The sequence below is a fragment of the Corylus avellana genome, chromosome ca10 (assembly GCF_901000735.1).
Source record: "Corylus avellana chromosome ca10, CavTom2PMs-1.0".
Classification (NCBI taxonomy): domain Eukaryota; kingdom Viridiplantae; phylum Streptophyta; class Magnoliopsida; order Fagales; family Betulaceae; genus Corylus; species Corylus avellana.
In genome coordinates, this window is record NC_081550.1 from 4,506,983 (window position 1) to 4,522,250 (window position 15,268).

The following is a 15,268-nucleotide window of genomic DNA, read 5'->3' on the forward strand; positions in this document are numbered from 1 at the left end:
CACACATGGCTCAGTTTGGCGCTGACAGTTAGAACATGTTCTGTTGAACGTAGGGCTTTGTTTGGACAGTGGGGTATCCCACGATTCATTAGTGAACGTGGGTTTCCTTCTCTTGCCGAAGGACTATTGGACCCTAGGTGGAAGGACTATTATAACCTTGGTGGGTTGGCCATGTCTCGGTTAGGGCCAACCATTTTTCGTACTGGACTTGTCTTTAGTGGGCTTGCATATTGGACTGGGCCTAGAGGTCTGTTGGGCCTAAAGTGGCTGATTCATTACCCAACAAAAAAGAAAAGAAAAAAGACACATAATTAGATAGAGCTCGATTTAGTGAAGAAAATCACTCAAAAGCTCTCTCTAAAATCTCTAAGAAATGTATGCGAGTTGTGAGGGAAGGGTTCTTGAGTAGCGAAGCCCTGCGGAAGCAGGCTCTCAACGCGAAAGTACTAAAGTGTTCGGGAAAGTCGAGGTTTTAAGAGGTATAAGTGTAAATCTTGCCTTTTCCATTAAGTAAGATTGTCGTAGTGCCGTTGTAATGCTCGTATAAAGTTATATGTGGCTCAACAATGTAATTATAAAACTGTTGTAATTCTCGTTATACGTGATAAAATTATATCATTATTGTGTCGTAGCAATGCTCATATAAATTCATATGCGGAAACGCTACCGTCATTAAAGCGTTATGATGCTCGTGAAACATTGTATATTATGTTTGTATAGTTATAGAGAGCCCCTACTATCACGTCCGATGTAAACCAACCCTTTTATAATATTCAATTACTATGTGACACATTATCAATTTAAGAAAAATGTAAAAAATAAAAGTGAGAACAATCATACCAAATCAAAATGAAAAAGAAAAAAAAAAATCCTAGCCGGCGAGACCCAGGCTGGACCCACGTCGTGGGTCTGGCGACACCCACAACTGGTCACTCTCTCCAGCCACTTTTCTGCCAAATGCAACCTCAAAATCAATTTCTAATGCCTCAAAACTCATTTTTGAATTTAAAATAAAAACCTAGAGGGGAAGGGTTAACCCTTTAGAGATTCTATCACCCTAAAGGGATTGCTAGAGAGGGTTGCCGCCTGCTGTGACCCAGCCGTGGATGTTGCTACTGCGGCTACAATGGATGTGTTAGGGGTTTAATAATAGAGGTATTTTATAATTAAAATACCTTAGGATAATATGTTATCTTTATAGATAACATTAGATTAGAGATTAACATTTAAATATTAGAGATAAGTATTACCATTAAAATAGTTAGTATAATTTAAATATTAGGGATAAGTATTATCAGTAGTTTATTCTAATTAGTCTTTTATTTTACTATGCATTGTAATTGTCTATTTAAAGACATCAAGCTCATTAATGAAAGGGATCAGAAAATTAATCCCAAACCTTGAATTTGAAAAGAATTTTTTAGGTTTCCTCAAAATCTAAAAGGTCTAGATTTCCTTTGAATCTAAGGTCTAAGTTCCTTCAAAACCTAACATTCTATCCCGTTACGTATTCACGTAACAGGATGTGGTGGGTGAATGGTGGGAGAGAAAGAGAAGTGGGTGAATGGTGGGAGAGAAAGAGAAAGTGGGAAAGAAAGAGAAGAAGAGGAAATAAAATTTTCGGTGAAGATGAACCAGAGAAGAAGAGAAAGCGGGAGAGAAAGAAAAAATCCAACATTTTTGTTCCTATTCTATCAGGTGTAACTAGTTGATGTGTACATCTTTTATTGGATGCTGCAAAATATCACTTTTGCAGATGGACCTGATAGAAGATTTAACAATAGTTATATTGTCTGAGATGTATTATATATTGCTAATATTGTGGTAACTATGAAAATGGTTATACTATTATCCTGAGTTATTGTATGATAGAGTTTTATAGTTATTGTCATAAAACTACGTAAAAGGGAATTCCATGCACTTTGGTAACGCACATAGATGCGTTGTTGTGCTGTTCAAATCATGTTAGGATAAAATTAAAGCATAACAATGACAATTTACGAAACTAGGGATTTTTGTAATAGATCTAAAGGTTAGACATTTTTTAACATTTTCAATTGCTAGTTTTCAATGTTTTACATTTGACATTATATTATGAGCATGTTTTAATTGTGATATATGCATTTGAAATATGTCATATGTGCAATGTATGTTATAATTGCGTTTTACACTCTTCAAAGGAAAATGGATTTCATGGAAAAATGAGATTTGAGTGAAAATGGGTTTGAATATATATATAATTTTTTTTTTTTTTCAAAGGTACGAGGTTTGAAGAGTGTGGCTATTACAAAAGACTTGTAAAAGTTTGATTTCACAAAAGAATTTGTGAAAGTGTTTTTGATTCTTGTATCCATTGATGAAAGGGAGTTAAAACTCTTATCATCAAATGCATCAACGGATCAAAGTTTTCTACAATTTTAAAGAAATTATAAATTCTCAAATTATGAAATTTAGGCTATTTCTTTACATCGAAACACTTAAAAAAAATATCACCTAACGAACAATCCAAGCACTTGCAGTCACACGCTCACTGAACCAATCTCAGACAGCAGCGCCAAAAACGACCAATCTACATGGCGATTGTACCCTCGCCCCCCATGTTCGCGGAGGTCAACATGGGCGCCGACTCCTCCGCACCCACGGTCCGAGCCACCGTGGTCCAGGCCTCCACTGTCTTCTACGACACCCCCGCCACTCTAGGTCATCACTTGTTTTTTTGTTTTTGTTTTTGTTCTTTTTTTTCTCCATACTGAATGTTACTATATTTTTGGACCTGAAATTTTGTTGGATTTCTATTGTGTTGCTTGTTTTACATGATCGTTTACCCATTTGTTAGAATTCAATTAAATTGATGAGTATAACTTTCGGTGATTGATTTCTGCTCTATTACTATTTTTTCTCTGTGTATTGATTTCATGCTGCTAATTGATTCTATATTCTTTGTCATGTGTGTTTAAGAGAAGTTTATTGTTCTAATCTGTTTTTATGTGAGGTAGAATAATGTTTCTAGTTGAGGTGAAGATGTTGGTTTTTTGATTTCTGATTGAACGTCTAGATAAGGCTGAAAGGTTGCTGGCAGAAGCCGCCGGGTACGGATCCCAGCTGGTAGTGTTTCCAGAAGCATTTGTGGGTGGCTATCCGCGTGGTTCCAATTTCGGTGTTACCATTGGGAACCGAACAGCAAAGGGCAAAGAGGATTTTCGCAAGTATCATGCTTCGGCCATCGATGTACCTGGTAAGACTTTGAGACTGTGTTCGATTTCGTGTTCATTTTGTGCTCATTGGATGGATTTATTGTTTTAGAACCTGGATTTGATGGAATGTTCTAGGCCACCTGATTTTTTGGCCTGTAATTGACCTAATGGAAGTTCGACTATAGATAATCAGATAACTTCTTAAACAATCTAACCATTGGTTGTAATTAATTGTATAGTTAGATGAAAATTAAGAGAATTACTTTCTGTTCTTCTTTTGTCTCTGTGAAAATGATATTCTGGTCTTATAAAAAAGCAATAATAAAACATTCTGGTACATTTCTGTGAGTACTTGGGTGCAACAGAAAAGGTTTCTGATTGTGTTCCTTCTTCTTGTAATTATAATACGACAATTTTTGACTCTTTATTTTTTTTAAATGGGAATTTTTCTGTCTTGAGGAAATTTTGATCTCCATTTATTGCTGACCTGATGAGATGTTAGTGCTTAGGATGACAGATGACGAGGTATTTTAATTGTGGCTATTTAGGTACTTTCCAATGAATTGATGGCATTTGATGACTGATTTTGTAACACCTCACCTCAATGACACACAATATTGCCTGCTTTTGGCTCCCCCAAATCAGACTTCTTTGGAGGTCACCTATCTTGGTACTACTCCAGCAAAAGCGCACTTAACTGCGGAGTTCTGATGGGATCATGACCATTACGGCTTTAAAACGCGTTGTTGTCATTAAGGGTGTAGTATACATTTAAGCACATCCTCATCTCTATACCCAGGCGATATGGGATGTCACAGATTTGATTCTGGGAAAGAAAAGCTTTTTATTTGTTCTGTCAAAAGCTTTATTATTCTCTTCCATGGAAGGTGTATGCCAGATTGTTTGGTCTGTGCCTGCAAGTAATATGTGAAAGATCCTGAAACAACTTGGATCCTTTGGTTTTTTGCCTAGAACTGCATCAAGAGTGCAGTTTCTGAATTGGTTGGTTTCAAACTAGTTTAAGTAAGAGACAGATATGAATGTATTTAAACAATCATATCAGAGTTGAAATGAAATCCTATGTATGATATAGTTTAACCAAGTTTCAAAATTTTGGAGATTCAAGTTACAGCATCTTTTCAACTAGGAGAACAACGTCTGGTGTTTTTGGCTTTCTTTCTGGCTGGGCCTTACATCCACAGTATTTTATGCAATATGAAATCATACTCGTGTTGATGTAAATAGTATATTACTTAAGAACAATGTAATATGCAGTATGGTTGACGAAAATAGCATTATATATGTTATTACCTGAAAAAAAAAATGCAAATACATGGAACTTTTCGTCCTTTTTTGAGAATCTTTTTGTTGAAGTGTTGCAATTTTTTTTTTTTTTTTTTGTTATGTCATGTCAATATGCAACCTAAGATTAACCCATTTTTGACATAATGATAATTTGGAACTCAGTTCTTTTATGGAATGGGCAAGTATTGAGTAGTTCAAATGGACATTATCAAGTTGCAGCAGATCTATTGACTGAAAATAATAATGATTACTATACATTTTATGGAATTATGTGCACTTTCATTGTTAATGCGATTTGGAGGCCTAATTGAATTCATATTGAATCTGTATAGGTTTAGTTATGGTCAGTTTTAACTGATTTATTTGATACAATGCAGGTCCTGAAGTTGACCGGTTAGCAGCAATGGCTGGAAAGTATAAGGTGTATTTGGTGATGGGTGTGATAGAGAGAGATGGATATACACTTTACTGTACCGTTCTGTTTTTTAATTCTCAAGGTCATTACCTGGGAAAGCACCGGAAAGTCATGCCAACAGCATTGGAGCGTATCATCTGGGGGTTTGGAGATGGATCAACAATTCCAGTTTTTGAAACTCAAATTGGAAAAATAGGTGCTGCCATTTGTTGGGAAAACAGAATGCCTTTGCTAAGGACTGCGATGTATGCTAAAGGTTAGTAATCTTTGATCCTTACCACAATTCATATTAATACGAATATGTATAACATTTTTTCAAGCTTTTTATTTTTTTTATTTTTTTTCATTTCTTTACCTCTTATTGGTTCGGAAGTAATATCATATTTTGATTATTTATTTATATATTTTGGTTTTGTGGAATCTCGCAGATCTAAATTGTTATCAGTCCAGGACCAATTGAAGAATTTTAAGAAAGTAGTAGCCCACCTTGGTGGCCCAGTTAGTGTTTATTCCCCCACTCCTCCCTCTCTTCCTCTCTGTGCGTGCAATCATTTGTTGGATTCTAACTAGGTCCTAGGTGTTCAGGCTCCTTAGCTAATGAAATTGACAAATAAATCATTATAGGGCCTGACTGTGCTGGCTCAAATTGGCACCATACTGGGATGTGCAACTCTGGAGAGCAACATCAGTCTGCTGGACTGTACTGGCTCAAATTGGCACCAAAATTGGGATGTGCAACTCTGGAAACCAGCATCAGTCTGCCAGAGTGCTAAATAGCTCAGGTCGTTTGCGATAATTGGTGCTAAGAAACCATTCGTCTCCTCTGTGAGAGCCTTCCATCTCCCAAGTGAGATCCTCTTGCCTTCTCTGTGTGTGCTCGGGGAGGAGGGCAAAGCTTCGCCTCTTCTCTCCTCCCCAACCACCACCCCTCCTTTTCCTTGTGTTTTGTAACCCATCTCCTTTACCAAACATTATAGTGGAGTTCCTATGTAACAACTCTAGCTTAGTTGATTTTAGTGCAATCCTCCCAGCTGTGGCAACCAAGACTCCTTGTTGCCGCAGGTGTGCCTACCAACAACCAATCTTCTGGTCTTCTACAAAAATTGCCTGTTTTAGCGGCCCATTCTTGGTCCTTGGGTCTAGAAGTTACTGGACCAAGTCATTTACTTGGCCCATTTTCATTTTTTTAATGTTTAATTTGGTATTGTATCATTTGTACTAGGGAGCTTGTTGGGGTCCCCTACCCCCTTCATGTGTATTGTGCTTTTATTTTGTTAATTAATTTTAATCTTACACAAAAATTAAAAAAAATTAAAAAATCATTCAGCCAGGCCCTTGCTAGCAATATACCTGTGTCATGGTTATTTTTGGTTTTTGAAAGTGCAACCTTCATTTCTTTTTTCCAATATCGTCATACTTTTTTTGTTTTTCTGTCAAATACTAATAGTTTTTATGTTAAAACTAAAAAATTCGTTACACGCCCCAAGTTGTTACAAACCAGATTATCAAACAGAATAACATCTAAGCCAATTACCACAATTAAAGTCACCATAATCCAACAAAGCATAAAATAAAATCAATGCAAGGATTTGGTGACAAAATGAAAACTTTTTGAAGAACTCTTCAAAAGTAAAACCACTATGAGGTCAGTCAACCCCAAAGATATCCACTATAGAAGATTTATGTTACAAATAAGTCAGCTCACAAACTTTTATAATCCTAGACTTAATTTGCAACTCCGACAAAAGACCTATTCACCTTCTAACGTAGTGGCTTCAGAACTTCTAGTCTTCTTGTACAAGGATCACATTCATACACAAACCTTGTCCATTGCAAACCCAAAAATCTGGTGAGTGAAAGTTTTTCTATGGTTTAATTGATGAAGAACAAGGAGAGGATGTATATTGGTTTAGGCTCAAATTTGTTTAAGTTTCTCTCCGAAACAATAAACAAAATCATGTGGGTTTTATGAAAATCGTAGGTCATTATATAGGTAGGGAGAATACAAAGGTTTTTATGTCAAGTCGGTTTAGAATTAAAACACTCTGTGGTTGCTTCATTTGAACGAGACTTAAGTCTGTTTGAACGAACTCTAGGGTTTTTCAAAGATCACATCATCTTGTTCAAACAAGCTCCGAACAAAACTACGACCAAGGCTCTCAGTAGTCTTGATGCAACACTTCGTTCAAACGTAAGTATGAACGTGGCTCTCAGGTTTTTGAATGAAACTTGATGTGCACCTTTGTTTAACGGGCTTTGAACAAACTTGTGAATGAAAGCTTTCAAATCTTCAATTTCAGCACCAAATTAACACCGATTCATCTCTAAACCAAAACCTAAAATGTTACAACCCAGAAACCATGTTTTGACCCAAGAAATTGCCAACATACTAAAACCTAACAAAGACTTTGTTTAAATGATCAGTTTTCTGTTGGCAAAGTCTTTCCTATATTAATAGTATTATCCAATATCTGTTCTTAAATTGTGTGCCTCAGCTCCTTGAATTTCCTTCTTATTGATTGAATGCCATCTAAAGCAATTTTGGTTGAGAATTCTAAATGTGATTATCTATAATGATTATGATACATGGGATGTTTCTGCTTGGAAATTATAGCATTTTGTTCGTGTTGCATGATGTTTAGTTTTAGATCATCTTATATATTTAGGTTTGATTTATGACAGTATTTGTTTTTAGGTGTTGAAATATATTGTGCACCTACGGCTGATTCCAGGGAGGTATGGCAAGCATCAATGACTCACATTGCTCTTGAGGGTGGATGTTTTGTTTTGTCAGCCAACCAATTCTGTCGAAGGAAAGATTACCCACCTCCGCCAGAGTATTTATTTTCAGGCACAGAACAGGACCTCACACCAGATTCTGTTGTCTGTGCTGGAGGCAGTGTCATTATATCACCCTCAGGGACTGTTCTGGCAGGACCCAACTATGATGGGGAGGCACTCATCTCAGCAGATCTAGGTAGGTCACTCTTGTCTACTATATGTACTTTCCTGAACTTTCAAGGTCTCTCTTAATTTCTCTTTATAGTGTTATTCATGAGGAATCAATATGGTTGAACAATTTGATGGGTTCCTGAGATAGAATTGTTTATTTGGTTTCAAGGGACAACAAAAATAAAGAGAACAATTTGAATCACAAATGAAAGCAACTGTGAGAGACCAAAAGTAACCATCTAGAATGTGTGCCATCCAGACAGTGTGTTAGAAATCAAATGGAAAGACCTAAAGAAGCTATCTATAATGTATGTTATGCTTTTGTTTGTTCTTTTCATTTTCTTTTTGCATACTCTTGCAGTCATTGGGATCATGGCCTCTGCTACAAATTTCAAGCCCTTTTCCTTTTGTCTTTTTCATTGCTTAGCATCTACACGACTTAATTGTCCCATTTTAAAAAGTACTTTCTAAAAAAACACATTTTAAGGTGAAATACTGTTAATATGTGTGCGTATATTTTAGTTGAAATATGATTTAACATGAAATATAAATGCAAAGGCATGAAAAGAAGACAATTATTTTGCAAATCTCTGCCAAACTTTCTTAGCTTTTTTTAAGTGAGCAGGCGCAACCTGCTTTTTTAAGATCCTCATTGTTGGACGGTGCAGTGACCAATGTCAACATTATTGTTCTCTATGGACCACAACTTGTGCATCGCATAGGAAATTCACATGGTTCAGATTCTTTTCACCATCTGATTTACCCTCACTTTTGTGGTAAAACTAGGCTGTCATTATGGCTGTTGAGAAAATTACATCTGAAGTTGAGCAGTAGGAATTATTAAATGGCCCTCTCTCTAGCTGTGTCCCCCCTCCCCTTCCTCCTTCTGATATGGCCTTGTTTGCTAACACCTTTTTTTCTTTCTACCCAAAAAAGTTAAAAACATTAACAAACAACTTTCCTCGTAAAACACTTACAAAAAACTCAAAACTACTGTCACCTTTTATGTCATATCAAAACACTTTCAACCAAAACGCAAAAAACCTCCTGAAAAACATTATCAAACACCACCATGGTCCTTGAATGTTTTCTCCCAAATGTAAAGACACAGTGTCTCACATAAGCTGTGGTTTTTTTTTTTTTTTTTGGGGGGGGGTTGGTACATTTATTTGTGTTTTTGGTTTGATACTTGACCTCTGATTCTGGTAATGCATAAATGTTGCAGATCTGGGTGAAATAGCAAGGGCAAAATTTGATTTTGATGTTGTTGGACACTACTCAAGGCCTGAAGTCCTAAGCTTGATAGTGAGGGACCATCCTGCAAAGCCGGTTACTTTCACATCAGCATCAGAGAAACCAGAAGACTACTAAGTAATTGTGACTTTCACCAGCCAGCAATTAGTGCACTTCTGCAAATTCTAGGCCTTGTCATCAATCGTCGGATGGACACTGGTTTTGACACCATCTTCTTTACTGTTGTCAGACGTGTGGTCCTTCCTGTATTGCTGTATCTTCCTTCGTGAACAACCTTTTTCTTGCATACCATATGTTGTTGTGGTGTTTCATGTTAATATTGTTGTTGTTGATTAATTACCAAAACACACGGTTATACTTCCTTCAGTTCTGTACATGTCCTACTTACTAAAGGATTTGGCTTACATCCTCAAAAAATTCTGTCTTTACATTTGGGTGAGAACATTCAAGGACCATGGTGGTGTTTGATAACGTTTTTAGGAGGTTTTTTGTGTTTTGGTTGAGAGTGTTTTGATGTGATATATAAAAGGTGACAATAGTTTTGAGTTTTTTATAGGTGTTTTATGAAGAAAGTTGTTTGGTAATGTTTGAACTTTTTTGGGTAGAAAATGTAGGAATATTATTGCAGTTACTAGAAAATGTAGAGAAGTCCTTGATGAATCAGGCGGACACGACTGTTACAGAGGTAGTAGGGAAGTTTGAAGATGTTTTTGAAGAACCACCTAGCAGGTCCCATGATCATGCCATTATCCTCAAACAAGATGCAGAATGTTACCCATATTTTCATTTAGCATTAAAATCGCACGTCTTTAAAATGCATTCATTTGTCAACAATTTGAAAAAAAAAAAAAAAAAAAAAAAAACGAATTTTGTTACTTTTTTAAATCACAATTTTATAAAATGCAATTCTAACGATACATTTTACATTTGATTTAAATCATATTTTAATCCAAATCGCAATATCGCATTATTATCTTTATATCTCATTAAGCCATTGTAATCGATAGATTTAAAGAACTAGGTAAAATTCAAATAAATAAAGGGATTAAATACTTTTTTGCTCAAGTATTTTAACAACTTTATTTTTTGCCCCCCTTCCCAAGCTTAAGTTTTTATCACACAAGATTTCGGCTATTATAAAGCTGAGATATATTTTGTTTAAATTTCTTCGGGTCCAAAATTGACATTGTAAAAACCACGCCAACACCATTAAAAAAAATCGACATGCTGCCAATATATTAATTAAAAATACAAAAAATTAAGATTAAAAATAAAAATAAACAAAAATACAATTGCCCCAGCTTCAAACATGATATATATATATATATATTCCACCCCAACCTCAACCCCAAGGTGTAGTGGTGCACCACCATAAACTGAGGGGAAATTACATACGTAGCCTTAAGAAACTTTATAGTCTGGAAAATGGAAATTACATCTTGGCCTAAAAAAATAAAAATAAAAAACTTAGATCAATAATACACATGGACATGGTAGCGGCGTCAGCATTTTGACGCCAAAAACTAGTCATCTCCAAGGAAGAAGATGGTGGGCTTTCGTGGCTCTGTGATCTCCACCGTTCCTTCCAGCATCTTAGCCACCTTCCCCATGGATGGCCTCATCTCCGGTCGATCTTGGAGGCACCACATCGCCGTCTTGACCATCCGATCCACCAAACCAAAGTGGGCCCGACTATCATAACTATGCTTGATCCGACGGTCCAAAATGTCCTCCACCTTTATCTCCTTGAACACCTTCTCAAACGCCCACCCCGGAAAGTACCACTCCTCGCTGTTCTTCGACCCCTGCATCTCGAAGTTCCTTGTTCCGGTCACAATCTCCAACAACACCATCCCAAAGCTGTACACATCCGCCTTCGAGGTTATCGGCTCCATCTTGACCCATTCGGGCGCCATGTACCCACGGGTGCCCCGCATCCGAGACATGCTTACCATATCCTCCTTCTTCCTTAGCTTCGCCAATCCGAAATCCGATATCTTGGGGCAGAAGTCATCCCCCAATAGTATATTCTCCGGCTTAATATCGCAGTGCAGAACCCACTCCAAGCATTCCTCGTGCAAATATGCAATCGCTCTAGCCACTCCCAGGGCAATCCGGTACCGGACGTTCCAGTCCAGAATCGGGTTCTGGCCGTTCTCCGAAACAGGGTCCATTTCCATCTCGTCACTCTCGGTGAAATTGCCACGTCCCCGATTAAAGATGTACTTGTCAAGGGAGCCATTGGGGACGTACTCGTAGACCAGGATTCTCTTTCCTTTCTCAGCGCAGAACCCCCATAGCCTGACCAAGTTGAGGTGGTGCATCCGGGCGATGATGGTGACTTCCGCCCAGAACTCGGGGTCGCCGCCGGTGACATTCTTCAAACACTTGACCGCCACGACGCGGTGATCGCTCAGCTCGCCTTTGTAAACATCGCCGAACCCGCCTTTACCGATCAAGTTTGAGAAGTCATTGGTGGCGGCTTTGAGCTCGGCGAAGGTGAATCGCTTGGGTCCGCCTGCCGGAAGAAACTCGAGGCCCAGAGTCTGAGCCATATCCCTGTACTTGATGTACTTCTTGACGAAGCCCCAGAAGAAACCCACCCCGGAGATTAGCTCCAAGGCAAAGAGAACGCACACTATCGCTATGTTTCTCCTCGTGGTCTTGGATTCTTCCGGCGGCAGAGGAAGGCTTATCTTGACAGGGCATGTCGTTTCGAGCAAATTGGTCATGCCGGTGAAGTTTGTCTCGTCTGTCTCCGATTTGTCTACGCGCAAAAACATGGCGGCCTCCGTGCCCGGCGACCAATACCCGTATATAAGTCGTTCCAATTGTAGAGCGCAATAGCCTTGCCCATCATACTTGAACCCAAACCCAAGACATTTGGTATTGTTATGGCAGCTAGCTTCACAACTCTTCAAATTCTTAGCATTGACCCCAATCGTATTGCTGCCCCCGCTGGTATAATTGACATAATCGAGCCGAATAAACTTGGTATTTTCCGGGATATTGATCGGAATTTTGATTCCACATCCTTTTTCTTTTGCTCCTCCGAGCGTTTCCCTAAACCCAGGCGGGCATACACATGAGGTAGAAGAGTTTTGGCCATCACTAATGCAGATGGCATTAGGCCCACATGTCCCATAAACTTTGCAAATTTCTTGAATTGCTTTCCAAACAACGACCCACTGACGCTGATCTGGATCGTAACTGTAAATTCTGAGATTACCGTCGTCATCAAGCGTCAATCTACGCCACCGGCTATCACCGAGATCTGCGGTAACGAAAGAACCCCCATTCGCCTGGACCAGTGTTCCGCTATCATTGAGCTTTTGGAAAGCGTTACCCTTATAGGCAGTCCAATAACTGTCGGTGGAATCAAAAAGCAGGTCCATGGCTTTGGAGAAGCTGTATTTACCGTTCTTGGAAGTGATTCTGGACCCATTTATATTCTGGTTCGGCAAGATAGTATCTGTCGGAACATTGAAACTCTGCCAGTTTGAGTAAATAAGATTGCCGTCTCTGCTTAGGTGGAGGCTGGTGGAGTTTGGGTTTCCGGAGGCATTCTGCGGCCACAAGTTCCGGCCTGAGGAGTCGTTGAGATGGAGCTGGCCGGAGGCGGTGATGACAAGGGCGGCCGAGCCGTTGACCGAAAGGTTACCAGTGGTTGACCAAACGATGGTTTGTTCTGAGACGTTGTGGTACCAAACTGAGAAGGTGTAGTGCTCTGGGGAACTGGGTTGGGACCGAAATCCGGCGGCGAAGACGGAGTTGGGAGAGAGAAGGATTTGGTTCTGGGTTGGGCGCCATGGGGAGTTTGAGAAATTGAAGGATGAGAGTTTGAGTGGTTGTTGTTGGGCTGAGGATGGTGGAGGGTTGGAGAGTAGGAAGGCGAAGATGAGGGAGAGGAGTAGTACTCCTGTAGCCATGGCTGTTGATCGGGGACGCTGGCTGTGTGGAATTGAATTGAATCAGAGGTGATTTATGGCCGCCTAGGAAGACTTTTCTGGTGAAAGCTGTCGCAGTCATGGGGTTTGTCTTACTCGCTTGACTGACTTGGAGGCTCTTTGCTCGCTTCCTATTCGCTCTCCATTTTCCACCCGCACCCATTCTCCTCCCCTGCCATTGACGGCTGTATTTTGGTCCACAAAAGATCACTTGCCTAAAAACAAAGACTTTCCTTCTCCTCTCTTTCCATCCAACTCTATCCGAAACCCCCACTCCTACGGCTATGTGGGTCTTCCACCATTTCGAAGGTCTTTGTCAAAAATCAGGATCCGGCCACCACGTCTTTATTATTATTATTTTTTTTCTCCGGTTAATGCTTCTCGCCGGCCGGACTGATAACTGTGAGAAACCTGTAAACTCCCCAAGGAGAAGCCGGATCTGATCATCCACCTGGGATTTATTCATATGAGTATCCAAATTTCTTTCTTTTTCTTTTTTTACAAAAAATATCATGAGTTTTAGTTTTCGTTTTCACCAACCATAAGCCATCCGATACGCATAATTAGTGGATTAGCTCTTTGATTGTATGGAATATGGATGGCCGGTGGCCCTCGATAATCAGGCCCAGCTACAAGTATTAGAGCATTCTCCTCAAGCTGTTTAAAATTTCTCTAAATTTAATTATGAAAATGTACTTTTTTTATTTTTTATTTAACTAGCTACTTTTTAAAACTACCAAATATCAAACTCTCTAAATATTTATCTATTTTAACTAAATATTATTGTTTTATTAATAAATATAATTGTCATAAAACTCACTCACTCGCTTTAATTCAATGCGAGAGATTTACCAAAAGCAAAATGTTACAATGCAATCAAAAGACCATATTTTTTCCATCAAAATCTACATGGCAAGATTTTTAAAATGAAAATAAATGCAATTCTCTCTCCCTATTGGTCTCTTATGAAAGAAACTCAAATTGAGTTAACCAACCTGAAGGAGAAGCCACTTGGGGGCCGGCAAGCCGCCACTCCAGCCTACTGGTGGTGGCTATGGTGGCCACGCATGGCCATGGGGTGGTCGTGCGCCACCCCCATCGAACATAGGCTCAAATTGAGAGAGTCCGGGAGAGTTGAGCGAGACAAAGAGAGTGAGATGGTTTTGTGAGAAATAGAGGGAGCGTAAGAAAGAGATTGAGAGACGAAGGCAATGAGGGAGAGAGAATCAGAGACACAGAGAGAGAGAGAGAGAGAGAGAGAGAGAGGGACAAAGAGATGAGAGATTGAGAGAGAGTGAGCTTGAGGGAGAGTTACAGAGAAGGAGAGACAGAACAGAGAAGAGTGACAATGAGATTCAGAGAGATTGGAGAGTGAAAGGGAGTTGTAGCGAGAAAGAGAGACGAAGGGCAGCGTCGTGGGGCTATGTGGAGCGGCTGATTTTAGCCCATTCCGACAGTGATCAGAATTGTAAATGGGTTTCGATTTAATTAATTTTTTGTTTTTTTTTAGGAGAAGCCACCCACCCCCGGTGGGAAGGGCGAGGCGGCTCACCACCCTCTGGGTGGCTTCTCCTTAAAAAAAAAAAAAGGAAAAAAAAGGGCTCTTTTTTTTCCTTTTTTTTTTTTTAATAAAAAAGTCTAATTAACCTAGGCTGGGTTAACCAGCCTCGATTTCTTTTCATAGGAGACCGACAGGGAAGAGAGAATTGCAATTCTTTTTCATTTTAAAATTCTTGCCACATAGATTTTGATGGGAAAATGTGATCTTTTGATTGCATTGTAGCATTTATCTTACCAAAATGCTACCCAACAACCAAAATAATATTAAAAAATAAATAGCTTTTGCTTTTGGTGTCTTTATATTTGGAGAGGAGTTCTAAATTTAAATTTTGATAAAGAGTTTGATAAATGATGTGTTTTTGTGGATTTTGTTAAAATTTTAAATAAATGTTAACTATGAAGAGCTTGATGGAGATGCTTTTAACGGGAAGAAAATGCATAGAGAAGAAGAAGAAAGAGGCGGCATGTTGCTAGCCTTGTATGTCAAAATTGCTAGCCAAACCTAACGAATTATGGATAAGGTAGATTCATCAAATTAAAAGTTTAAAAAGTAAAATTAAGAGATTTGAATTTTGATGGATGTTCTCCAAACGTGTAGAAGTTTCCTAACAATTGAATAAACAAGGTTGTAAATTTTACAT

At 38.8% G+C, this 15,268-nt stretch overlaps 2 protein-coding genes across 2 annotated transcripts; one reads left to right on the forward strand and one right to left on the reverse strand.

Annotated features, from left to right (window-relative positions):
- The first annotated feature begins 2,478 nt into the window (after positions 1-2,478).
- Positions 2,479-9,671, forward strand: LOC132164519 (bifunctional nitrilase/nitrile hydratase NIT4A). The gene is made up of 5 exons (XM_059575037.1): positions 2,479-2,700; positions 3,056-3,235; positions 4,877-5,170; positions 7,610-7,891; positions 9,092-9,671. Exons 1-5 carry the CDS (start codon positions 2,574-2,576, stop codon positions 9,235-9,237), a joined length of 1,029 nt encoding a protein of 342 aa, XP_059431020.1. The 5' UTR covers positions 2,479-2,573; the 3' UTR covers positions 9,238-9,671.
- Positions 9,672-10,462: 791 nt separating this feature from the next.
- Positions 10,463-13,405, reverse strand: LOC132164101 (G-type lectin S-receptor-like serine/threonine-protein kinase At5g24080). The gene has a single exon (XM_059574520.1). The coding sequence runs from the start codon at positions 13,047-13,049 to the stop codon at positions 10,644-10,646; it is 2,406 nt and encodes an 801-aa protein (XP_059430503.1). The 5' UTR covers positions 13,050-13,405; the 3' UTR covers positions 10,463-10,643.
- Positions 13,406-15,268: the final 1,863 nt, after the last annotated feature.

Bases quoted from the DNA above. Each gene is read 5' to 3' on its own strand.
- LOC132164101 (XM_059574520.1), bottom strand. From the start codon at position 13,049: ATGGCTACAGGAGTACTACTCCTCTCCCTCATCTTCGCCTTCCTACTC.
- LOC132164519 (XM_059575037.1), top strand. From the start codon at position 2,574: ATGGCGATTGTACCCTCGCCCCCCATGTTCGCGGAGGTCAACATGGGC. The intron at 5,171-7,609 runs GTTAGTAATCTT...ATTTGTTTTTAG, and splicing joins GACTGCGATGTATGCTAAAG to GTGTTGAAATATATTGTGCA. The intron at 7,892-9,091 runs GTAGGTCACTCT...TAAATGTTGCAG, and splicing joins ACTCATCTCAGCAGATCTAG to ATCTGGGTGAAATAGCAAGG.